Raw genomic sequence first — 27,229 nt, 5'->3', positions numbered from 1 at the left:
TCGATTCAGTAAGTATATTGTGAAATTACAACTTCACACTAAATTGAAAAATATAGAACGGTGTTTTTTTCAACTCATTCTTCAGTAGACTCCCTACACCAATCTTAAAATATAATTGAACTCAACACCTTGAGAAATCTAGACTTTTGGTCCTGAATGAGGTCAGTGCAGTGCTGCCTATGTTAAACGAGACTGAACAACTCTTCATTTGAGGTGACAGAATCGTATAAGTAGACCTCCAGGCAAGAGTAATTCCTCCTCAAACTTTATCTCCTTAAAGAGGATATTGTCGAAGTGAGCCTTACTGTGAGGGTTGTAAATTTGTCGCATAGGGATTTTAAGGATTCCCACTGAATGCCTTGCAGCAGTTTAGACTACTGTTTTACAGTTTACAGATAATATTTCTTATTTATGCATGTTATGTTTTACATTCCCACTCTTTCTTGTTCTTTTGCTTTCAGTGTTATTTTTCATTCCTAAAGTTAATCGCCCAGGAATATCTGCTTACATCTGCAATTTACTCTTTGAAATACAAGGATATCTATTTCAGAAGCAAATTACTATTTCTCAGCAGAGACAAGACTAGAACATTGAATTGCAATGATATATTAGTGATACACCAGCACAAAGTCTTGATTCTTACCATTGGACTTTTCAGTTTGGAGTAGAATTAATTATTTCCTCTTTTATTGTCCCTGACATTTAGCTCCAAGGCATTTTTACTGAATGTATTCTTCCTGGAATTCTTTGTGACAATGACAAATGATTTTCTAACCAAACACCAAAACAAAGAACAACACAGAGTACTGCTTAATGATGATGATAATAAAGTGAACTCTGCTACCCATTTTAAAATTATACTCAGAAGGACTTGTTAAATAAAAAATACATTTATAGAAGAAGTCTAAGAGCCCTATAGCTTGCTGCTATGACAGAAACACTGCTGTCTTTGTTTAGGCTACAAAGGCATTTTCAAGCTGATGACTGTCAGAACACCTCTGAAGTCTGTTGAAGATGATATATGAGCTGGCTGTTTATATGGATCTGTTTCTCCTGAGAAACATTCTAGTAGTTATGACCAACACAACAGCATTGGCCTATTCCCCATGTATCATAGATACAGTGGCCAGTGGGGCCAATTCAAGTTTATTTTTTTTATTTATGAGCCTTAAAATTATGGTTGAAATATTTCCACATGTTCAATTCCATATACTGTACAGCTGACACTCTGCTAGCTGGTACAACTAACATGGCAGACTGGGATAACCTTTACAGCAAGTCTTTCTATTATTTATCTGTTGGCCTGTTGCTGTATAAACTGTCTAGTGCCATTTGCCACCTGTTATGTTTTCAAACCTATTCCATTTTTTAACAATGGAATAATGTTTTTTGCCTGGTTATACTATTGCCTCTTAAGTTAATTTCATATAACCAAAGAAATATCACACTGCAGTGTTTGTAATTAATAATTTTATGTTTACCTCAGACCTATACAAATCAAATATAATACATGCAAAAATAAGAGAAGGCAAGTTAAACACAAGCATTGTTTGAGCTTTCCTTACAACATTGTCCACCTGGTGTGGATGATAATTATTTGAATAAGTCAAATTTATTTCTATGACCTTTCAGCAGTAATGCAGTATCACTGAAACAGTCATTTGAATTATTTTTGATTCGGTAAATCAAAAATCTCCAAATTATTTTGTTTAAAAAATATCATAACTCATAAAAAATCTTACTCGAACTACATTTTTTCTTTCTAGTTCTCTTTTTTTATGTAGTTCGACAAACCCCAACAATATTGCATTACAGATTGCTTTACTCACTTGACTTGAGAAATGACAACCTGGTCATGTAGTTGAAGTAGCTGGAATCCTCCTTATAAATTAAACCAAAGGTTGGTTGGCAGGACCTAATTTCATTAGACGGCTTCATCTATTCAAGGAGGAAATAGCTATGCTAAGAGCCCTAGTTACATATTTACCAGCCACCTTTTGAAAAAGTAATATTCACGGACAGCTTTGAGGTCAATTCAAATGCTCCTCAAGTCCATTACATTTTACTGAAGGTCATTCATTCCAGTTATTCATTTTACTTAAAGTCATTCATTTTATGATACTATTTTCTAGGTTATGGTGCCAAGTTAGCTATTTGCATGAATTATTTACATTATGACAAATGATAAGAAATACATCATTATTATTGTTGTTGCGACAAAAACCTTGATATACAAGGTTAAGTCTCTGTTCTCTACACCTATAAGAAATCCAATATTTTGTGTTTAACCTTTAAAAGATAAAAATTAGATCAGCTCTAAGATACATTTTTATATTGAGCAGATGACAAGCTAAATGTCAACACTGCACATAAGTTTACATCAAACCTAAGGGTATTGTACTTTTTCCAGGAGACAGGCTGAATTATCATGACACCATTGCTCAATAAAATATTTTTACAATGCCTATATTCATTTTAAATTATATCAACTCAATAGCCTTTCCATATATATGCAGTATATATATGAAACGAATATCATTACAAAAACTTATGAGTGGCATGTTGATTTCGAGTATATTTGGAGTATCCCGCTGCTATGTCCCCTATACATGATATGGGGACTACGATAAAGAGAAGCAAAGAAGAAAAATTGGGAAAAATCAATCTACACACAATAAATTAGATCACAAATCTATACAAAAATAGTCATATGCCATTATCTTCAGATTTATAAGTGGATTGCCTTCATGTTCACCTTCAATTGTCCACAGTAAATGAAGGAGGATGCTAATCCCAGATCACCCTCTCTGCCTGGTAGTGAGATAATTGCAAGACATTATTTCCCTGAAGGGAGAATAAATTTGCAATACCCACAGAGATGAAGTTAAAGTATTGAAGTCATATATGGGAATGCTTTTTTTTTGCCAATAAGAAATGCTTATATGCAGAACTGGAATTTGTCTGTTGTCTCTAGTAATTATCTTCTTGCATTGTAGTTTGAGATAAGACAGAGGTAAACATTGCTGAATAAGACCACAAAATTAATTAACTTTATTAAACATCTGTTCAGTCTGGAAATGGAGACATTGACAGAAAGCTAAAAGGATTTAAAAGAACTTTCGGGTAACAAGAAGTTATAACTAGACTTGTAATAATTCAATTTAATAGTGTCTAACAAACAAAATGTTAAGATACAGTATATAATTAAAATGTATAATTCAAATCGAGGAATGTGCAAATTCTACAATATTTTAAATGAGAAGGCTATAAGCCTCAATTTGTGGGAGAATTTGGCAACATTCTCATGGCAGACCTAATATCCAAGCTCTAAAAAATCCCAGATGACTCCTAAAACTTTCACAAATGATGTGGATTTCAGCATGTATTTCATAGATAACACCTTGAGCATATTTATACAAAGAGCCTAAAAAAGTACTGAGGTGAGGTTAATCCTTTATTAACTACCTCCAGAAGTTATATTTGATACGTACAGTATGACCTAAAATAGAAAAGCAATAAACAATTAAAAATAGAATGGTGATATACTGTATTCGAGCATGTTTACATACAGCATAAACTGTATATCCGGCATCACAGGAAAAAAAAATATTCTAGCACAAATTAAATTCCTTTTTTTTTTGTTACTGAAATTAAGAAACCATTGTTTCTCCAAAGTACTAACAACAATTATTTCAGCTGCCACAAGGGCAATGAATTGGTATGGTCCCATGTCAGTAATTGTAATTTTTGAAATACAGAACTCAGTGTGTGATGCCGTTATGCCCTCAAGTCGTAGAATATATCAAACTCAACGGTTTGGTCTTTAGAGATAGTACTGTAGTTAGACTCGTGAAAGAAGAGGTAATACAATGCAAATGCATACTGAAAACAGTGTAATGCAAAAAAAAGAAAAAAATCGCTAAAATATTAACCTCCAAACTGTATCTCTGTTCATCAATGCGGTAAAATAAAACATACTATTCACAAAAGTTTCCATAATATTTCTGAAGATTAGCTTCTGGATAGTACTGGTACTGATTCTTTCTTTTGAGGGTTACCGTACCTCTGTGATCATCTTAAAATAGGCTAGCTACTGTATATTTTTTAAACGAAACTTAAAAGCTTTTGGTTTGCATATTAATCGGAAATGTGAGTTCGCCCATGAAACGGTCCCTTTAACTGAACAGTTTAAAGGAAAATCCGCCTTTTTCATCTCCCTGAGACATTCCGCACAGCCTTGATATTGTTCCAGTCACTTTGTTTCAAATGAGGAGATGCTGTAAAAAACAATGTCGTCACATGCTTTCACACATCGGTGTTCCTAGAAGGCTCTCTGTTTGGATGAACAGTTCATGTTTCCCTTGATATCTGTCATACAGAGTTCAAATTAGCCAGTGGTCCGCAAACAGAGACAGTTAAGGGACATATATTTTAAAGTCTTTAGGTTGGTCTGTTGTGACTGCATACACTGAATAAAAAACAAGGACTTTCAGGAATGAAATTCACTGAATGGCATCGGACTTCGATCTGTGCAACAAAGATGAGAAGAGGACCGAACAGGATACCAGAGTGCTTTCTCGTTCTACATGTTTTACTGCAAAGAAAGAACGATATTCATGATAACACTTTATTACAACAAAGTCGATTCTGGATTTGTTCGTGCTGCTACACGGAAAACGTTTGAGGGACTTTCTCCAGTCTTCGAAAAACTATTGAAATAACAGCAACGCAGTAGGAGACAGGAAGGAAATGTAATTTGTATTTTGTTATTGTTTTAAGAATTGAATACTCTTAATTATATTCTGTGAACGTCGACAATTTAAAGCAATCGCAATCGTTTCCTTTGGGATTAAGTAACATTTCTCAGCATAGGCAACGATAACGCATAGCACACAGCCTTCTCCCTTTCCACCCTTAGGAACTAGCTTCACGCGTGGTAAATGTGTAGCTAATGTAGTTTAAATATGCTGGTTAAGACCTGAAACAAAAAAAAAAATACACAGGTGTTGGATGCAAGATTTGGTTTGCAAGGAACTTTTCCTCAGTGGTGTGTAAGTCAAAGAAAGAAAATTAATTATTCATAAAGATTAATGTGGGAAATCGAGAGGAAAGGAGATATTTCTCGTCCACGGATTTGAGAAACTGCTTTCATAAAGAGGAGCTAGGATTTGTAACACGAAAGGATTTACGGCATCAAAAAGCAAGTTAGTAATCATATGTGCTTTATTTTTTGTTGGCGTACTGAGGCAATACGTTTCATAGCCATTTGAGGAATGCAAGAACATTATCTCACTTCGTCTACCTCACCTGCAAGCCTGTCTTCATGGTCTGCACAGCAGCGAACGTAAGTCGTTGATTTATTTCTTCTTGATAACGGAATTCAAGTCTTCTTATTTCCCCCCACAATTGGTTTTATGCATATGCAATGAAATGCGTTGCGATGTCCATTGTCCTTTAAAGTGTCGTGTGCTTACGGCATTTGGCTTTTCAGATCATACAGTACCTGCTTTGAAACTGCTGTGCTGCTTAATTGACGTTTGTTCTGTTTTGTACTTTTGTCTTTTTCAGTTGAAAATGCTGAGACAAATGCTTATAAACTCTACTACAGCCTCTAGCTTTGAACTGATGGCCCAGACGAACTCACCATCCTTAAATATCTCACAGGGACCAATCAGTGTGGCACCGCTACTCAGACCAACAGGGAGAGGACTGAGAGATGGAGAGTTAAGTAAACCAGATTTGGTCACCTATGTGATTATATTCCTTGTTTTATTTCTCCTCGTATTGGTAATAGTGTTTTTTATCAACTGCCAGTTGAAGAACTCTTTCTTTGCAACCATGCCTTATGACAGGTCATTAAGAGAGGCAAGGAGTTCGTGGAGGAGTGCAAGACTGTGAATTAAGCACAAATGGATTAAGCAAAGACTGTTATTTTTCCCACTTTTAAAGATCACGAAGGACTACTATATGGCCTTGCACAAGTCCAGAAGTAATGATTATGTTCTGTAGAATGTTTGTTTATATTGTATAAAGCTGAAATATTCTTGAACCTTAATAGCATTTACAGTGTTTTCCCTACATGTCTGTAAATAAATAACTGCAAATACAGTATTTGTTCTTTTTTACTGCCACTACCACATGGGTTTTGGTGGAGCATGCATCAAAACTGACCCGTTAGCACTGGTGAAAAACTAGTCTGGAACTGCTGGTGAATGGAACAATGGACTGCCATTTTTATAGATGACAATAACAAATAAATACACAAATATGGTTTGACGTATCGTGAGTTTTCAAGTGCTCTATGGGGGTACAGTAAATAATTTCAACTTCTTGGGAAAGTATTTCAAAATTAATTTGAAATTGGTCCAATGCAGGCATTATGTATTATTTTCTTTAACTCGCACACAGAAACTGAACAGGTTACCATATCATTTATTATGAATTAAGCCAGACTGCATTTAAATGACAACATTTATGAAGAATTGGCTGCAATGTTGCACACTAAACTAAACTCAATGCCTAACCCAAAGCCTTTATCAGGAATTTAAAATCTGGTCTCACTACTCATACAGTATGGAAATGTTATTTGTGTGTGATATTGTTAAAATGTTAATAATGTCTGTGCCCAAAATACTGTAGATTCAATAGTGCTAAAAGGTTATTGAGCTGTGTATTGAGCATTAGATCTCAGTCACAGGAGAACTAAGTAATATTGCCAACATTGCATGCTCAGTAATCTTCAAACATTGTCCATTTGACAAATCTAAACTGTCACAAAGCAATTCAAACTTACCACCACAATGTCAAATTCCAAATAAGTTTGAGTGGTTTCACAGCTTCACATAATGAAATACATATGCCCTGTTTGACTAAAACCTGGAGTGTCTGGAGTGATCTCTTGAAATAAGAACATTTACGTACTGTATCTGTCTGTCTACATTTGAATATATATTTAGTAATTGATTGTTGCCACTGACATCAGTGACTTCACTGGTATTCAAGACTATAGTGTAAAAGAAATGTGCAAAGTGTTGGATCTTTTCTACAAAATGTATATTTTTGGGAGGCAGTGGTGTGGTGATAAGCAGTCCTAACCACAGTTCCAGAGTCCTGGCTTTGATTCTGACTTCAGGTGAATGTATGTGTGGAACTTTGCATGTTGTCCTCGTGTTGACACATGTTTTCGTCAGGTGATCCAGTTTCCTTCCATCTGACAAAGACAGGCTAACCATGTTTGACTGGCTAAATTCTAAATTATTTCTTTGCTTTGGCCCCTTGATGGTCTGGCAACAGGCATAGTACGAAAGTAGTCATGTGGCCTGTACTTCAGAGATTTGCTGCTGGTGACTTTCACCAGAACACGCTAATTACGTTAGCATTGAAAAGTATAGTTTTTGGTATTTTCTTCTATCCATTCATTTTCTAAAACCACTTAGTACTTGAGGAACAAACTAAATGACAATATACCACTTTGCACTGGAATATTTAAAATGTTATAATACAATAAACTGAAACTTGAACTTGTGCTACTATATTTAACAAAGACAATGTAAATATTTCATATTAAAAGTAAATGTTCTCTGCTATTGTTTTTTTTCCAGGATGCATTAAGGGTAATGGAGTCCAGTTGCTCCTACGCCCCAAAGATGCACTGTCACCTGAAAGTGATACCACTGTGTTATTTAAAGTTACTTTAAAAATACACAATGTTAAGAGGTACAAAAGTGATACAATGCCAATATGATCAAATGACCTTTTGTCATGTGGGACTACCAACTTTTAACTCACATTTCCAATATAGGCAAAATATGTTCTAGGTGCTTATAGTGGAACATTTCCATTATACAGTTTTTCTAAAAACACTGGTCAACTGAAGAACTGTTCCTTTTTAAGCAAAAGTGTTCTTGATTCTTCAAATAGGGCTCATATTTACAAAATGGATGGTACATTGTGTTTGTTTTGGGTTAACATCTTTATGTAAGGTCAGGCTTTGAGGTTACATTTTTATAAAGACTTTGTTGCTCAATTAGTTGCAAAAATATACCTCTTTGTCTTGCACTGTGACAGGGTTTTGGAAGATGTGAAGGCTGACTCCTACGGAATTAACCACAAGTCTAATCTTTTTAAAGTCACGCTCTCTTCCAAAACTGGTTTTGACAACAGCTTATGATTACTCATAGAAGGTAGCAGATAGAAATGGAGTGATGTACAGCTGAAATCTAAAGATATGTGAAATATGATGATCAACATTTGAGGTGTCTAGGAGGCACAAATATTTTGGAGGATTTAATATCCATTTCTGAGTGGGGAAAAAAAAGCTACGAAAATCCCATGAAGCATTGTAAGGACAAAATATTAAATATTTATACCATCAGTGGAACAAACGCCAAAGAAATTCAGTCAATATTAGTCAGCACATTTTGTAAAAAAGGAAAAACATCAAAGAGCACAAAGCTCATAAACACAAAAAGCTGTTCAGTGCATTTATGTTGAATTGCATGCTGTATGAAATGATGTATATATTTTACTTCCTATTATTTTCTTCTGATTCAGATAGCTTCTACTGTTATTTTAACTTTTGAGCTGCTTATGCAAAGATTTTTATATGATCAGTTCCATAACGTTCGCTACATAAAACAATATTGATCTATATAACAGTGTTTCCATCACGAGGTACTGTAGTAGACGCTTTTTATCTCATTACCATGAAACTGTGCCATATTACAATTTATTCTTTTTTGTCAAATTCGTCAACCTTTTAACAATACACTGTATATTCATAGCAATCAACGTTAACGTTAAAAGCCTGATCATATTTATTTCAATTCTTTGTTTGGGGAAATGAATGAACAATAAACTTGCAAAGACATTTGTGGATTACATGTTCGCCGCTGGGTGGAGCAATTTGACAGCCTTGCTCTTTTGTGTTTTTAACAGTATTTTGCTTTGCAAAATAGCTAATAGACGGATAATTACAAAACAAACATTGTTTTTCTTCCCCAGATAATTCTCTTTCGTTTTCACAGAAACTAGCACTAGATTTATATCTGAGAAACTACGCCTCTCAAAACGAAAGATTACATTCCTATTCCTGTTCTTTATACACAGCGGAAATCAGTTTTGTGCCATGACTTGATGTTAATCACGAAGACATACTGCATCATGGTGAAACATTTCAGATGGGGGGGAAAAAAACTGCACTCTGCAGCATTCCGTTGCTTCAAAGACAACAACAAAGCAGCTGGAAAAGGATAACCTAGCAGTCGATATCATTTAATGTAATTAATTTTTAACTATCATAAAAAACAACACTAAACATGCAACTAACACATTATTTTAAACGAGGGGTGGCATTTCCTTATAGCCAATGACAAGATCTTTCATTGCCGAGTTTTAATTTCTTGTGTCTCAGACGAAGGTGCCATGATAGGCTGCCGAAAGCTACTTTCCTGTGCTCAGTTGTGCTTCCTGTATTCAGGTGAAGGCTTGGTTCTTTGGTTCCTCCCCTCGCTCAGTAAACCTGTTTTGTGCAAAGACAGGAAGCGGAGTTTGAAGTCGTGTGAACGGGGAGGACTTGTGTAGCTGGCCTGTAATAATCATGAAAATACACCTATGGAAACCTGGACTATAAAATATCTCGGCGATGCTTATGAATACCACAAATAACTCCACTTGCTTGTTGGAATACTAACTTTCACACAGCACGCTGTGCCGTGCGCGAGAAGTAAACTTTCAGGATTATCGACAAGTTGCAATGACTTGATTGCAACTGCGGGCTGAGAAGAACTTTTTATAGAAATCCTAACACATTTCTAGGAGATACCAAAACTCCAGCTCCGTCGCTGCTATTTGGGGTTCATTTTAAATTTCCCTCCCTTTTTTTCCTCGTAAGCGGAGAAGGGGGTTCGCCGTACTTTTCTGCCCGACAGCCTGAGCCCAGGCCTCTGGAGGGTGACGGTGAGGAGTTTTCGTCTTCAGGGAAGAAAAGAAGATACACTCTTCTGATACATCCGGGTGGTTTAGAACAAATTGTGGAGGAAAGTAGTTTGAATTATTGTGTGTTGCATTTTTTCCACAACTAGCAGGATGGATCCACAACTTGGTAACTCCGCTTCAGCTGGGGCATCTAATAAAAGCAGCAAGGAAAAGAAATCGAAGAAAAACGTCGAAGAAGGAGATGGGAAAAAGAAATTTGTACGTATTTATCTTTTTTTTTACCAACTCTGAATTAGCTCTTTAAGATTGTTTGCTCAAGAATGAAAGCAACATGTGGGAAATGAACGACGATCATTTTCCTAGGAAACGCTGATATTACGGACAGATAAAGTGTAGATTAAACTTTTCATGTAGTTAGATTTTTTGTCAAGATCAATCATAAGACGCATCTTTTAAAATGGGCACCAATACATTTCGAAACCTCCGCTACGGAGAGCGAGGTGTGCGCTTTGGTTTTCCTTTACAACAGACTGAAAAGAAATACTGTAAAACAATGGTTAATACAGAAAGATCCTTTTAATGGGCTGAATTGATGCGTTTGTTTAATATGCACTATTTTAAGGAAGTTGGGTAACAGTGTGATGTTGAGATGAGAAGTTTCTATAAAATGTCAGATGTCATGTGGTTTAGCATGATAACCGTTACAACCCCCTTGTATACAAATCGTGATCTTTACTGAGACGTTGTGACTTAAAGTTGTTTTTAACACGAATGGCACAGATTGACGAGGTGGAGGGGTTTCTCTCCTCTAGGGGTTAAATCGGCAACAGGTTCTCCTATCTTGGGTACACTAGTTAAAATTCCCACTTAATGGCTTGCCAAAGAAACATGCCGTGGAATTGTTTCAATAAGGAAATGACATCATGAAAAAGGAAAAAAAAGCATCGTCTTTGTTGGATTTTTTTTTACTTTGTACTGTAGCAGTTGGTCTCTTTAGCAGAGTCTAGGCTCCTGTGACATTCTTACCTTGTGGTTTCGTGCCGCTTGTTTAAATGGGAGTGACAAGGGCAGGGGTTTAGATCTCTGGGTTTGCCAGAGCGCCAGTTTCCTTACTGAATTCTGAGATGCGTGCGGCCAAGACTGAACCCAAGTGAATGCAGTCCATTAGGATGCACAAGTGCATCTTTTTTTACAGCAAGGAATCCAACCCCAGTAGACTGCACAAATGATCTTGCTTTGATAAGGTCACTAATAGTATCTGCAGAGTCAGTGGGTGGGAAAATTGGACGCACATTCCGAAGGGGTTTAGGGAGAAGTAAACCACAAAAAAAAACCTCCAGTAATACGAAGGTTTCGATTGCAAAAAGCATTGTTGATCCTGGGGAAAATGGCGAACTAATTCAGTAAGGTTTATGCGAACAGATACATATGAACTGGTGCTGAATTAACAACGATTTGACGGCCTGCAGGAGTTGGAGCTATCATCAGCTCTGAAGTCTCCCATGGCCTTCTAACAACATCAGACATTGCATTCAAAATGTAATTGTAATCTGCATTAGTTACTCAGTTAACTGTACGCAGATAACAATCGTAAACAGTGACGGAATAAAAGTGAGTTATGGTTTTGTGTTATGGCGGTAGTTAATAGATAGACTTTATTGATCCCGAAGGGAAATCGAGGTGTTACGGCAGCCCAGCCCAAGACGAGCAAAAACGGACATCAGAATAGACGAAAATAATAGTAATAGTACTATTAAAAGTTAATAGTACTTTCTGATTTTTCATGACTTCTCTGTCTTGTTATTCGGTACATCGTTATTAATACCTCGGAGTCGTTTTTTTTTTCGTTTCTTGGATGATTTAAGTAACTTTTAAAATGGCATTGTAAATGCCCGCTCTACAGGACTTCTACAGGAAAAGCTACAAATTTAGATTTATTATTGCTGCGAAATTAGACAGACCTCTTAAGGGAGTTATACTAAAGACATAGAAAATATAGGGCATAATCCTCAAAACATAATACAGAATTCCTTCGTTGGTACACATAGAACATAGTTTCCAACCTGCTTGGGTGGAGTTAAGCAGGTTAAGCAATTACCTGTCTCGTTTTATATGCGTCACTTGTGTGAGACAATTTAACCATACCACGGAAGGATGTTACTGAGATATGAAATGAGTCATAGTAGTGTAGTATGGTTAGGGAGTCTATACTGTAGCCCAGACAGATCTCTGGTAAAAGAGAAAAGTCTCTGGTAATTTCGTACAACCTCTGGGGTCTTAAGATATTTGGCAATCATCTGGTACTTTATTTCGTTTTGTATTTCAGGGTAATGTGAAAACACTAATGCTTCTTTAGAGAAAGACCACAGGATTACAATCAATGTGCAGCTTTTGGACAGGGACCATGAACGTCCCTTTATGGTTAAGCTAGTAAATTGTTTTTTGTAATTCCGTACGTTTAAAGTGACATAAGGTAATGAAGACTTTTGCAAATGTACTTCATTAGTTTTAAAAATAAAAAAAACAGCCTTGATCAATTGAATAGGTCTTACATTATTTCTTTCTCCCCAATGTGCTTTCATTGTTAAGGGGAACAAGCTATCAGTGATTCCTTTGGATTTTCTAAGTCTCGTTAGCTGGTACTACAGTAGTGGTAGTGCATAAACTATTGAGGAGCTTAGTTACTGCACATTATTGACACAAAGTTGCACTTATTGATAGATAATCCGGAAAGGAAAAAAAATACTCAGATCATTCCAGATCTGAAGTTTTGTACATGTTTTCAGGGGATTTAATGTATCCTGTTTATTTAGACAGGTTTCAAATGCAATTTCAGATGCTTCAGTAATTTTTTAAAGACCTAATTGTTTTTCTCCTTTAAATTGTTAATTCTTCTACTACAGGTAACACTAGTGACAAGACAAGACAGCAGAAGCCATAAGCAGAGAGAGAAAGGTATCATGCACTGCTGTATTGTATGACACAGAATTAATGTAGCCTGTATTTAAACTTGACACCAATTCAGCAATGGCTCTTAAAGCAGATTCATCATCATTGTTGAACTCAGGTTAGTATACAGCAGCAGCCTTACCCTGACAACAAACGTTTTTAGTAAATTTCTCAAATTAAGTTATTGTGGTGTTAATTAAGCGTGTATTCAATTGTAAGTTAAAATGTCATTCCTGAGGATCTCTGCTGGGTTAAATTAGGCATGGCATAATTTGTGGGATTTAGTGTATTTTCAATAAATATCTTCTTTTTTATAGAGCCTGATTAGACACTAAAGCAATATATATGTTTTTACATGTATTTTAATACAACACATCTAAAGTTTACTTTGAAGCTCCTGAACTATCTAAACACTTTCAGTGTCAAATTAGGCAGCAGAGCCATTAATCTGGCAGTTCTGTATATCTGGGGTCATCTAGAATAGCTCCTTGATTTCAGCATTTATAGTTGCCTAGAAGACGCCAGTGACCAAATAGAAGTGGTAAATGGGGACAGATATCTTGTTGACCTTATTTTACTGGTCAGTCTGAACAATTTGAGCATCAATTGTGGCCTTTGCAGTCACGCTGCACCTGAGCAAAAAAAAAATGCATGCACAGCATTCTGCTGGATGCTGGTTGCTGGAAAATTCAGTGAACCACATCTTTGGGTGACTGTGATGTGGTAATTAACTGTTCTTGTGCTGAATATATCTTACAGTATATCACACGTTCTTTCTTTAGATAAGGTGATAGCACAACAAATATAGTTTGTCATGAGAAACATACATTATATTAAAATACGCTTATTTTAGAATAAAATGTTAATATTATTAATAAATATTATTAAAAGAATAACATTTAAAATGTAGATATTTCACTAAGGTGCATCCATATACTCTAATTCGGTAAGATACCCACTCCCAAAGTTCAGTTTTGACATTCTGATAACAATGAGATTGTCAAAAAAAGTTTAATACATGTTTTAAATGTTTTACCTTTTGAATTGTTGCAATTTCCTGTGTGTCTCAGATAAATTTCACAAAGGAAGTTCTTTGCTTAGATGCCCCTGCCCAAAATTACTTTGGAAGAGCCTCAAAGTTTATTTACAGTGTACATAGTTCAGTTGGAAAACCAGTTTCATAACTTTGGAATTGACGCTTTAATCTCATGTCTTATATTAAATTAGGAAGTTTTGACTTCAGAAAATGAACTTCAACAAGCTGTGGTTGTTTTATCTGAAGTATTTTCACCACCAGTGTTGTTAAATTAATGAAGACTTATGTATTACATATTGTAAGAAGACATACACCTGTACTGTAAACATAACACAATTGTTATGACATCAAATGGTTTTATGCACAAAACACTAACCTTGATACAACCTTGGCATCCTGTTGCCTCTGTTCCAGACTGTTGCCGAAATAGTTGTGAAACGTGATAGGTGTAACACAAGAACAATGCAGTGTTTTTTCATTTTAAAAGAATTGCATGCCGATCTGATCAATTGCCCAAAGGTTTTAGTTTCACAGTAACATGAAGGACATACAACTGGAGTTCATATGTTTTACCTGCAGTCCCACAACACGGTAGTAAGCACATTTTTATGAAAGAGGAAACGTAATCATGAGGGGGGGGTGCTGTGTCAGAGTACAGTAGTTGAAAAGAAATAAGTAAAGCTTAATTCCAAACGGAATAGTAGGACCACTGCTTTTCGTCTTTGAATTAACCTGAACTTGTTCCAAAATTAATCGCGTCAGACAGCATACAATAATATTTCGCTCTGTCTCGATCAGTGTTTCTTAACCTCATTTGTACCAGGGACCAGTTTCCTAAAGGCCTTCTGCTTTGAGGACTGCTAACGGTAAATAGTGGTCTATAGCAAGAATACTGTTTAATGGGTAGTGTTACTTAGTATTATTCTATGGCAAGGATTAGTCAGCATGGCTCTAGGGAGCAGTGCCGATTCATGGACCGAGGGTTGAGAAATGTGGTTCTTTATGTTTCCTCTGTGTACGTTGTATACTGTTAGCAGTGTTGTGGCAGGAGAAGAGGGGATAATGTTGTGTTGTATGTTGAGAGCTGCTCCAGTGATTGCACTCCGGTGTCCTAACTACTGGGGCTCATTTACTAAAGTGGATTTTACATGCTCAACAAAATCGGAACTATTTTCAAGGATGAAAATAAAGTGTTTGATTTTCTTTTAAGCTTGCAAGGTATCTTGCTGTACTTAGTGTCATTACTGTTCCGTTCATGTTACAGTGACAGGGGTGTAGCAATAATTACCATCATGACAGTATCTCACTGGGATGTATCATTAGCTTATCTGTGGGAGGGACACAGATTACTTCATCTTTTGTGTTGCTATCAAACATTTTGTTTAGGACTTTTTTTAATCTGTGACCTATTTAAAGGCAATAAAATTCATATTGTACAGGAATGCAAACAGAGGTAGGTTATGTGATATCATGAGCACAGTTCTGATCTGCAGTTGTAAAACCAGTATGTGCAATATGATATCAAACTGTCATGACCTGTACTGAAATAGAGAATACAGTGACATCACTGAAGTGCTGTACATTAAATGCTATTGTTTATGGAGAAGTTTAATAGGAGGGAACCAAGTGAGATTGTTATAAACAGTAGGTGTTTGAAATGTTATTAAAAGATTTTAAATCCTATTAAGGTTCATAGCTGTGACAGTTTTTAACATTTGTTGGTTTTTGGTATAATGCTACTGTAGTTAAAGTACTGTAACAATGATGGATTCATTGAAAGTGGCCTGTTGTTCACTTCACAAAGTTATCTTTCGCCACCCTGAAGTGTAGCCAGAGGACCTCTTTACTCTGCATCAAGTTAAATTTTACAAATGACTACAGCCATGCATTGCTCACCAGTGGTCTGGTTTTATGACCTTGCTATAGTACCCCACCCGTTCTGTTTTAAGAACATTGCTGAGAAAGTACGGATCTCAGCAGTGCTCACAGAACATTGTTCATATGCAAGCCCCTAGGGTCTCGTTTTGTGTGTGTAATATTATTTGTAACATACTCTATAAATGCCAGCTAAAATCAACAACGGTACATGTGCAACTGAAGCCCACTGCAGAGTTCTGCAGTTCACTCAAGGTCAGCACTCTTGTTTACAGCTCACGGCAGTAAATGCCAAGCATCCATTTCAGTGGATCTGCATTAGGTCTGTTATGTTTTTAAATGCCACAATATATTAAATAGCCATCTAACTAATGTTCTGCTCTTGAAAAAAACATTTAAGTGTGCATTTTCCTCAATAAATAATGATGTTGCACTGCATAATTTAAGCTATTTTGTTGCCTATATTTATAAGGAGAAATGACCGTCTTTCAGCCATGGTGTGGAAAGCTACAAAATTTCCAATATTTTGTAGAATTTAAATTTGCTGTCACTACAGAAATAAAATAGAAAAAAAAGAGTATTTCCCTTTTAATATTTTCCCTGTGATGGGGAGGTCAATCATACTGAAGCAATACTGGCATGCAGGTGGAAAAGCCATGTTAATCGAATGGCAGCTGTCCTCTATTTGAAATGCATCCTCCGATATCAGTAATGCTGTGAGTGGTTTCCAGTAACATAATCTAATTGACTACACAGCCCTTTATTATGTGTCCCTGAAGCACCTGTCAAGAGGCACATTTTACTTACACCTTGCACAGGTGCTTGAGCCTAAAGCCTATTTCATTCATGCTATACCTCATTTCAGGTCTATAAAGGATTTCAAATAGTCAAAAAGCAAGGTTAAAATAAAGTTGTAATGCATAGAAAGGAATCATAACTTAAAACTTGACTTTTGGATGGCATTTTCATTGTCATTCCTTAAGTGTATATTTTTTTCTTGTGTTCCGATTTTCCCAATGTGAATTTGTCCCTTACTATTTAACAGAAGGTTTCGGTATGGCTCTTTGGGCTGTTGTTAATGTGAACGACACTCTCTAAAATAGGTTATTTTAAACGCATATACATTTTATTAAAAGTATTAATAAAGATGAAAACTATATCCCTGTATGTATCATTAAACACTGCATTTTAAAATGTTTGTATCTGAAATATAATATTAGGACTGCAAAGATGGTAACTTAGTTTGAACCAACGGCTTTTTAGTTTGTTGGATTGTACTACAATTTGTAGAAATCAATAAATTCCAGGGGAGAGAGGCAGTTTGGACCTAATGCATTCTCATACCATTGTTTTTAAGATGATATGACAAAATAGTGTTTGCTTTGACAATTGATAAATGAAATGCGACCTGCTTGATAAAAGAACTTGTATTCAGGTAATGAATGTGTAGGGATCCAGTGTTCTAGGAATGAAAGGTATGTGGATTGAGGTAAATAAGGCTGGTTTAAGTAACACAGTTATGAATAAACCTAGTTAGGTAAGGCACTTAGAATGGTCAATAACTACACTTGATCCAAAAACCTAAAGCTTTCTTTTGCTTAGTTCCCATTTCATGTGGGTTATGTAAACCTAATGTACTGGGTCTAAATATTTCTGTGCAAGAATCATTTGACATGTTTTTCCAGGTAGTTGTTTCTTTAAAGAAAAAATATTCAGATAAAACCCTTTATCTGTTGCTCATGAAAGACGAACAAAAAGTACTACAGGCTATGGATGTCGGTGCAATTTGTACAGATGTTTTTTAAATTATGGTATCTAAAAATGACAGCCAACATTGTCTTTATTTTTTAAGTAAGTAAATTTCATAATTTCCTTGTGTTTGGTGATCAGGTGTCTTTCTGGGCTCTTTCTGGGCACTGATCAGAAATGTAGTGTTGGATTATGCTGAATTTCTTACCATTTTGCTTTCCTTGGTGCATTGGCAAATAATATATGCAAATACCTATGCAGTGTTATGAAGATCATTTGTACAAGCAGTTTAATTTCTGAACTCTTATCTGATATATGCAAATAATCCATTCCTTTTTATCCTGTCATAATGAGCAGGGTATAGCTATGTACTCAAATATGAGTGGTCTATATCAGATGACTCCTCCAGAATCCTATGTGGAATTATTTTACTGTAAATCTACCAAAACATTATGTTCTTCACTTTTATGTAAGAACTGTTGCTGTAAACAATGTGTCTTTAATGTATATCTGGTAAAGAACACTCTAGAAGCTGGTGATATTTTAACCTAAATCCTCCTGAAGATGGTTTTTGATATTTGAGCTTCCATTCTTACCGTGGCTCTGTTGGGTGTTTGTTTGCCCCTTCATTTGATAGGAAATGCATTAATATGCCTAAAAATGTTAAAATCATAATGTGCCGGCAATCATGTCCTTAGTGTAGGCTTTAGCAGATAGTGTTGTGGGACTTTTTGTGGTGTAGGCGGGGATGACTAATTGGACTTGAATTTTTTCTTGCTATTAGGCTTGTCAACCGATTTATCAAAAGTCTTAACAGAAGGACTAACGTTAAGGTTAAGTACTTTTGTAGTAGAAATAATCTTATTAGGGTAACTGTGCTGGAAGGTTTGTGAGGCTTCTTTAAATGCTAAAATTGACTTTCTGTCACTGAGGATTCTTCTTCTTCCAGAAGTTCTCAAATACTGTCAAATCCACAAAGTGACAACAAAAATGAAACATCTGAAACAGCCTATTTTATTCACCGGAGCTAACTTTTTTTGTGCAGTTTTTGTGCAGTTTACCTGGAATTATTTTTGTGCATTATTTCTGAGGCTGGCACAGCCTCAAAAGAGTTTAGAGAAAACGACAATTTTCTATGATGTTTTATAACAATTTTGCAGATTGTGTTTTAAGTGGGAGGTTTATGTCAAGTTCAGCCTAGATGTATCTAATTCCTTGATGCAGCTATGAACAGCTCATGGCTCAGGCTGCCATTGGGAATGCAGTTTATTAGCTATGCTGTTTCTTAGCTTGAGTTAGTGATGCAAGGGTTTAGTTAAGTTGAGCAGACTGTGATGTATATGGATATATAGCTAACAGTGTACTCTGCTACTTGACTCTTTAAAGAAGACAACTGATTTCCTGGAATGTGACACTAATGGCTCATATTAATTTGAGGTCCTGACTACGGGAGTCAGACTCTCCGTGATCTGTGAGTTTATTCCTCACATGGGGCAGCATTGCGGTTTTGGATTGTAAGGGTAAGGAACAAGTTGCCTAGTTATGATGTTGAACCTGTTACTCTGGCTTCCTTCAAGAAACAGCTGGATGAAATACTTGGATTACATAGCTACTAACTGCCAAGCTAGATGGGCTGAATGGCTTTTTGTAACCATTTTGTTGTCATCAAAGATCCCCTGGCAGTTTTAGAAAGAGTGAGAGTTGTAACCGCAGTGTCCTGGCTAAATTAGCCTCTGGGCTTGTACATTCTGCCCTACTGAAAGTTCCACCATAATTGACTTCTCTGTCTCACCTGCTGATTAGTCGAGTTGCTGCACGTCACAGGTGACTGGGGTGAATCCCCTCCCAAGGGGAACAGTCTTTCAGCTCCTTTGGAATGAAATGGTCTATATAAATGCAAGGAATTATTATTGATTCAAGGATCCCATCATCATCACCATTTTGGATAATACTAATGCATCCATATATCCACCAATCTGTTGAAATACTTTTAGTGTCTTTGATCGTTTATCTGGAAAGTGTTTACACTGTCCTACCTGGTTCCTCAGTCCTGGTTGCTATAGCTTTGTCTGCAATAAGTCTGAGTTTAGCTGAGCGACTCCTTATCAGATTTCAGAATGCCTCAAGCAGCCTATTCAAAGTAGTCATTGCTTTCTTTCTACAGTCCTGTCTGTCATCTTTTAGAGCCCTCTTTGTTTCAGTCACCTGAGTGTACGTTTAGAGAATCCACCTGTTTGCCTGCTTGGCTCGGTTTTCTCTTTCCCCTCCCCCTGTAGCAGAATCACGATCCCTGACCTGCTGTCCATGTTTTAAGGAATTAGGGCCAGAGGTCTCAAATAGCATTATCTGTCCGATGGGCCTGCTTAAGATGCAGCAAACCTCAGTTAACAGGGACCACAAGCCTTGCACGCTAAATTCATCATATCCAGCTATGCTAGTTGCACAATTTCTATACACAGTGTTTCGACAGTTGTTGCTTGAGTAATCTTGAGCCCTGCTGACAGACAAACATTTCATTTTGAGGGATTGTTCTGGAGAAAAAATGACCTTTTTTTGCATTGCTTTCTTCCTGCTTTGGTATTCTCACCCACTTTCAGTGATCCTAGTACAGTATATGGCTGTTCAGGAGTGTGTATGAAAATAATTATAATTACAATCATTTATTTGTAAGTAAGCCAGTTTTCTTTCACTGTGAAATCATGGAAATACAGGGTAAATTATGATTTTTTATTTCTTATGGATCCCTTTCTTTGAAGGCAAAGCGATCCAATTCTCTTTTTTGAAGAGAATGTACAGTGGCCAAGAATAATGATTATTTCTATTTTTTGTAAAAAGTGAATAGTTGATAGCAATACCTTCTGATGACCTTGATTCTTTCTGTTACTAAGCAACAGGCACAGAATAGTTGTTCTGTGCTATAGCTGGTCTCCAATGCACTGGGTTTAATAATGTAGGCTAGAAGACTTTTAGGAACTTTTTTTTCCCCCAATTGATTAGTTATAAAGAATAGAGCCTGGCAATCAAAGCATAAATTAAGAACTGAGGTTAACTGTGTAGACTCTAAGAAATGTATCAAAGTAAAATGAGAGAAAACATTTAATCTTTTAAACATGGTAAATTGTTTATATATGTATCTCTACGTCAGTTTTGTTGAACCAATATATATGTTTTTAAAATATTCTATAAATATAGTTTGAGATACTCAAACTGTATGTCAGACTATCTTTTGGCATACAGTTTGTCATCTTTTTCATGAGGACCACCTAAGCTGATACAGTTATGCTATTTTTAAACCAGTTATGGCATATGCTGCTTAGTAATTACTGTGAGCACAAAATGAGCAGTGACAGGAAATGCATTGCACAGAAGGCAGGAAGTGAACACTTTCTCCAGGGGCTGTTTTAGTAGGTCTCAACAAGAAATTCAATGAACGATGAAAGATACCGTTTCCATTTTTAGCTTGTAGTGTTACAGATCATAGTTTGCCTTGTGAATAAAGCTATGTTTTCTGTAACAAAATTTATTAGCAGACCAGAAGTTACAAGACAAAAGTTTTCAATAAGGACACATTTTTATTCCTTATTTGCTGAAAGAAAGTGGCACATTGCATGGTCTTTTTTTGTTTTCTTTGTCAAATGCCCTGGTTTAAGCAATAATTAACTGAATTGCAGTAGATCATGTCCTTTATTTTAATGCATTTCCCTTATTTTGCTTTTTTCCCCAAAGCTGATGGCCCCGTCTAGGTTCAGCTTTATGTTTGCTTTTTGAAGATGAATGGCATTAGTGTTGGAATGAGAAAAACCTTACCTTCTCCAATGCAGAATTTTTGTTTTAGTGTGAATTTATCTCACCTTGTACACGTATGTACTGTGTTTGCTGTGGACTTGCGTACCTACCTACTTGTTCAACACTAATCCAGTACATGTCGGTAATTGCCTAGGTTTAGGATTTATCAGTGTAAGTGTGTTAGAGTGTTAGAATCAGGTTTTGTTAGGCTGCTGTTGGCCAATAGGTTTGGGTAGTGCAAGTCAGCTGCTTCTTGGAATGGATAATCTACTTTGGTATGCCTTCTGGTATGTTGTATTTAAGCCCCTATTCCCGTTTCTAACTGAACTAGCTCTTTTTCGTACTCTGTTTTTATCAGGCATGTATATAAATGCACAATGGCAAATTAATTTTGTCTAGTATAATGAGGGAGGTTGTCTTCATATTTGGAGTATTATGCAGTACTTCAAGTGTGTCTAGTTTGTTTTAATCCATTGATTTATTTTGCGCTGTATAGGACTGTGCAAGATTGAATAATTAAACCAAATGAATGCAGGAGACACAACTATGAAACTAAATCTAAGAGAGTAGTTAAGTTTTTAGGTGAAAAAAAACACACAACGTGTAGATTAATGATCAGGACCCACATAAATGATTGGATTGCATAAAGATGAGTAACGTAAAGTATAAATATAATTTTTGGGTCATTTAAGACTATGGAGATGTTAAGAACAAATTATATTAGGATTGAACGGTGTATCAAAAATGGCTTCTGGATCAGCCATATTTGGCCAAGGAAAAGAAAGGACAGATTGTCTTATAAACTGAGAAACTGAAAATAATCATATTCTTTTTTTATATTTTATTCTGAGCTTCAGGTTAGCGGCAGGGAATCTGCATTGTCCCCTTCAGTGTTTCAAACATGTTAAAAATACATTAGCTGTGTAGGTGTGAACGGCTGTTTACAGAAGCTCGGTCTTTATATTTTCTCACTGTATGTGAATGGAAGCTTGAACTTCGGGTAGCTGCTGAGAAAGCAGTTGGTGTTTACACACCTCCTCCTCAAACTGGTCACCTCCCTTCAACCAGATGATCAAAGACCTCGCTGACCTGCTGCATTCTGGTGACTCAACCCTCAGTCTTAGCCTTATATCTGATCTTGTTGAGTAGCTGAGTACAGTGTGCTCTGTTTTTAAATTGGTCTCCATGTGCCCTGTACTATGTAGTAGTACAAAGAACAAACATGTATTGTTAGAAACGTATGTTTTTCCCCAAATTAGCTTTTATTTAAACTGTGCAAAGGGGATTCTTTTTTCAGCCATGTCTGGGAATCACTTTAGCACTGGTACTGAGTGAACATGTGCTTCGCAAGAAGCACACACCCGATTGCAGAAGACTAAATTGCATGTTTAGATGAGTTGCCGAAATGCATGTGCTGCCAGCTTTTCGTTGGTGCTTGGGTTCGGCCTCATTTCCTGTTTCATGTGAAGAGCTTGCCACTGCTTTCTACTGTCTGCGCTACTGTGTGAAGAGCCAACTGCTTGCTTACCGAGTTACACACAAGGACGTTGCTTCCTGTCTTTGACACCAAAAGGAGAAGTGGTGAAGGCTCTGCTTTTGTTGCACTTTTTTTTTTTCTGGTGTCTTTTCAGGCATGGCAGTTCGTGCTGTGTTGCAGATGAAGCTTCACTCGGTAAACAGAGGAAAAAGGAAATTTTGCAGAAGCTGCTAATTGACATTCTTTGCTACACATTTTTGCAGTGTCTAACGATGGGGAAGCACAAGAGTAAAAGCCTCAAAGTGCTTTCACGCTGTGTACCTATGGTAAAATGAAATGAAAAACCCTGCTTTGATACAAATGGATAATTATTCAAGATTATTTTGGATATCAGTTTTGTAATCTTCCCCCTATGTTTATTCTAAATTAGATTTCTGTGCTGTCCTAACTAATGATCAGAAGATCCTCCTTAACCTTTGTACCTAAGTTTTGCTTTGGTGCCTGGCTTATGTGCACAAGAGAGAAAATGGGTTTTGTACCTTTGTACTTTTTGTACTGTTGCACAGTAGAAACGATTGCCCCTTTTACCATAATTTAAATAATTTTTATGTGTATTATATGTGTAAACTTAATTATTTAAAATGGAATTTTCCTAAAGTAAGAAATAATTAGTAATTATAGTAGGTCAATTAAAGCATAAAAGTAATATCAAAAGAGTCTATAGCCATAGATCTCATACGTATATTCTTATAATCTTCTAGGATTTACTATTTCTTCTCCAAGAAAAAATAAAGTAGCTTGTGTAGTTTACCTTGATTAGGATAGAAACAAAGAGTGTGGGGTTTTATTGCTGGGAATGTAAAGCTACAGTATTGTAGCATTAGAAATTGAAATAAACCTAGCACAAACTTCAATGTCATATTGAAGTATTTACACACTGTGTAAAAACTAGTGAATTCAAGTTAACCCAAATATAGCTTGCTTTGTTACTGTACCGTATGACACAAGCTGTGGGCTTTTCTGTCCACTAAATGAGACCTCACTACAGACCTCGATACTTCAGTGACTTACAGTTCTCATGGTGTACCAGAGGCAGAAGTTATGACCCGTTAAGGAAACTGCGTGGGCTGAGCTCATTTTCTTCATTCAACAGACATTAATCTGTTTAATCTTCCTATTTTGAGTGGCTCTTATAGTGTCTGCTCTGCTGCAGTCAGCAGAAGAATGCCAAATACTGTTCTCTAGGTACTCATGCGTAATAGTAATGATACTCTTAGGTGCTATTGAATTTTTCTGGTTGAGTCATTAAACATAGACTATGATGTACCGTTTTTCTGCACATCTTTTAAATGATCTGCCATCTGTTTTCCTGTTTAGGTTGTAAGCCTGTTAAGCTAAGGCTGTTATGGCATTTAATATACCTTTAAGATATGTAATATGAGAGTGATGCTGAAGATTACTTTTATAGTGCTATACCCAGTGATCACTTTAGTGCACTAAGTACATTCATGCAAGAATTTCCCTAAAATTGAATTCCCTTAAATCACTTTGCATAGAAAATCGTGTTGCATGCAAAGTATGTGAAAATGTAGGTAAGCAGGTGGCTCAGTAGGTTGTGCTATTTCTAAACTCGTTCTATGTCTGTGTGACTACTGTCAAGCGTTCATTTAAAACTAAAAAGTGTCGTCGTCCAGCCCAGAAACTGATAAATGGAGGCCCCTTGTTTGAAGGCTGCTGAACTCAATGTCTTGGAAACAATTTCCTCTCAGGCAAACAGAGTGACCCACTTTTTAAATACACTTAAGATCTGCAGTGTGTGCAACGTAACGTTTTCCTGGTTTTGCCAATTAACTGTCCTCTCTTATTCACTGAGTTTGCAGCAGTGCGCTAATTACTTGCTGTGCTGAAGAGGCCCATCCCAGCTTGTTTAACATTTCAGGGGCTCCCCAGTGCCTTCTGAGTCTGTAACTGTGTAACTGCCAGGGGTGAGCTCTTTGGATTTGGAGTCAAGCCTCACAAGCTAACAGGAAATGTTAAGACAAGCGAGGGTATTTGTTCGGAAGACTGCAGCCTCTTGAAACTGGTGTGTCTCAGAAGTTGAACCAGCTCATAAGCCACACAGTGTAGCTGAGTAATGTCTGGTTCCGGTTGCTGCGATTAGGTAGTGTCTGTTGTGAGGAGCCAGTGCTGTTTCAGGGTGCAGAGTTCCTGGTGGTTACTGGAGTGATTAATCTGGGTTCAGTGTGCTGTTCCCAGCAGCTCTCCTCCTGCTGTTTACTCTGCCACTTGTGTCCTCACACTTTGGCCTGACAGCGGTCTAGCCACAGACCTAAAACGACAACTACAGTATACAGGATAAGAGAGGTGACTTAGCAGTGACACAGCAGCTAGTGGCTTTAGACCCACTTTAGTTCAGAATGATTCAGGCGTAAGTCAGAGAAATCATCGGGGGGGTATTTTTGGCATGAAGTTGGTATGAAGGTAAAACGCCATGAATGCACCCTTTAGACGACATGGCGCACTTTATCGAAATTTTTCTTTCTAATTCCACAGTGCTTTTATCCTGTTTCTTGCAACGACGGTGAAAAAAGTAAAAACCTTCCGGGGCTCACTTTATCCGTGCAGAAAGTATTGCATATAGTTTAGTCAAGCGAAAGTGCAAGCCACGAAGATTAGAGCTAATGAAATGTAAAAAATTAATTTAGCATGAAGGACTTCCTGTTAAAAGTTAAAACTTCACACGCGAAAACTTGAGACACTCAGATCTTCGTACAAAAAGATTTCAGAGCCAACTTTATATATTTTATTCAGTTTCTGATGCATTAGGCATATTACTGCTTTACTGACTTGTAGTTTTTCTCTGACATTGCTTTTGTATTTTGTGGATGTATAATGTATTGCGATAGCTGCAGATTACAGTTGCAGAGCCCTTTACTGAGGGAGGAGTAGTAGTTGATGTAGTAATTTTTTCAATTGGCCATACATATTAGTGATCCCACAGGCCAGGGCAAAATTGAGAAAGTTTTCAATGTTTCTTTCACATTTTAGTGGAGTACTTAGGCCTGTACTAAGGCTTTAAAAGACCAGGTTATCCAAAGGAATCTGTGTTAACCAGTATAAGGTACACCTCAGGCTGAGTATTACAGACTGTTCCTTATTAGTTGAATAACCTAATGGAGAAAATAATTTGTTGTTTAAATGTTTCAAGGACTTACATGATGTAAAGAAAGAAAAATTATATGCCACATTTCAGATTGAATACAATACACACACCCCTTTCCCATTTCTTTTTCATGTTATTAAAATCAAAATAACAAAAAACCCAAAAGATAATATTGAATATAATATCCTTGTATTAAATAACTATTTTGTGTTCTGACATGGAACACAAATAGGGACATCAGTGATGGTTTTATCCAGCAATTGGTAATAAATAATTAACTGCATATCTAATATGGAACTGCAGCATTTGACCTCTTGAAATGGTAATGCACGGAATGAAGTCCATTGTTATTTCCCCTTTTTGGATATAGTCTGTGGCTTCTGTTTCAGCTGTTATAGTGTGGGTTCTGCTCTTCTAGATTTGTATTGGAATTGTGTTGAATTTGTTTCCCCTTGTATTGTCTTAAAAGAGTGCCATGTACTGCTTTAAGCTTGCTTTTCTGTAAACATACATTGGTGACTATGGCTGTCTGCTTCAACCTACTTCAGTTTGTCAGTGCCCTGAAGTATCAATTTCCCTTTTATGACAACATCTTGATAACTTCCTGCATGAACAATTGGTGCAGGAAGTGTGCTTTTAGCCTCAGGGTGTGCCCCATATGCTGTCATAGAAAGAATGGTTAATGTTCTGGCTGCACCTTGCAGTGATATCGTCCTTTCTAAAGTATGTCAGTTATGTGGTCGCCATAGTAACCAATCAACAGTATAAATATCTATAAAAACACTAAGTCATGTGTTGAATGCTGCTTTTCTGTTGCTTTGTTCTTTTGCTTTTCACTGCTGTTTGCAAGCTTTGACAAATGTAACCTAGATTTGTACTTAGTTGTGGACTATACAATAATCCAGTCACATTTTAACTTACTGTGTCGTAATTTTTCAGGTATTCTGACATTGAGTTTGTTTCTAGAGATAAGGCTAGTATGTTCTGTTTGCGTTCACATTAAAGCAGGATTTGTCATTTTGTTTGCTGTCAATGTTTTTTTGGTTCTAAGAAGCACATCTGAATTACTGTATATCTAGTAAACTTTCGTAATTGCCATTATGAACTGGAGTATTTAGTTTTCATTTAAATATAGTTTTGAGGGATCAAAGCTCTAGGGTAAAAAGAGTCCTTTGGTTTTTGTGTCCAATTAAAAAGGCATGGATGGAAGCAGTTAATAAAAATACAATTTAGTCGTCCATTAGTTACCCCTTCCCCA

The 27,229-nt window shown here is 36.5% G+C and overlaps 2 protein-coding genes across 2 annotated transcripts in view; both read left to right on the top strand.

The window, feature by feature from the left end:
* The first annotated feature begins 5,288 nt into the window (after positions 1-5,288).
* smim32 (small integral membrane protein 32) lies at positions 5,289-5,898 on the top strand. The gene is made up of 2 exons (XM_088933450.1): positions 5,289-5,344; positions 5,569-5,898. Exons 1-2 carry the CDS (start codon positions 5,324-5,326, stop codon positions 5,896-5,898), a joined length of 351 nt encoding a protein of 116 aa, XP_088789576.1. The 5' UTR covers positions 5,289-5,323.
* Positions 5,899-9,481: 3,583 nt separating this feature from the next.
* LOC148821253 (protein diaphanous homolog 1-like) overlaps positions 9,482-27,229 on the top strand; it is a 47,958-nt gene continuing 30,210 nt past the window's right edge. The window contains exons 1-2 of the mRNA XM_088933449.1: positions 9,482-9,957; positions 10,083-10,194. Of these exons, the coding sequence (XP_088789575.1) occupies positions 10,087-10,194 (108 nt within the window). The 5' untranslated portion in view covers positions 9,482-9,957; positions 10,083-10,086. The remainder of the gene's footprint in view (positions 9,958-10,082; positions 10,195-27,229) is intronic.

The sequence above is a fragment of the Atractosteus spatula genome, chromosome 14 (genome assembly GCF_055471065.1).
Source record: "Atractosteus spatula isolate fAtrSpa1 chromosome 14, fAtrSpa1.hap1, whole genome shotgun sequence".
NCBI classification, from domain to species: domain Eukaryota; kingdom Metazoa; phylum Chordata; class Actinopteri; order Semionotiformes; family Lepisosteidae; genus Atractosteus; species Atractosteus spatula.
Note: the sequence above shows the minus strand (reverse complement) of the source record. Positions and strands in the feature narration are given on the sequence as shown.

Bases quoted from the DNA above. Each gene is read 5' to 3' on its own strand.
- smim32 (XM_088933450.1), top strand. From the start codon at position 5,324: ATGGTCTGCACAGCAGCGAAC. The intron at 5,345-5,568 runs GTAAGTCGTTGA...TGTCTTTTTCAG, and splicing joins TGGTCTGCACAGCAGCGAAC to TTGAAAATGCTGAGACAAAT.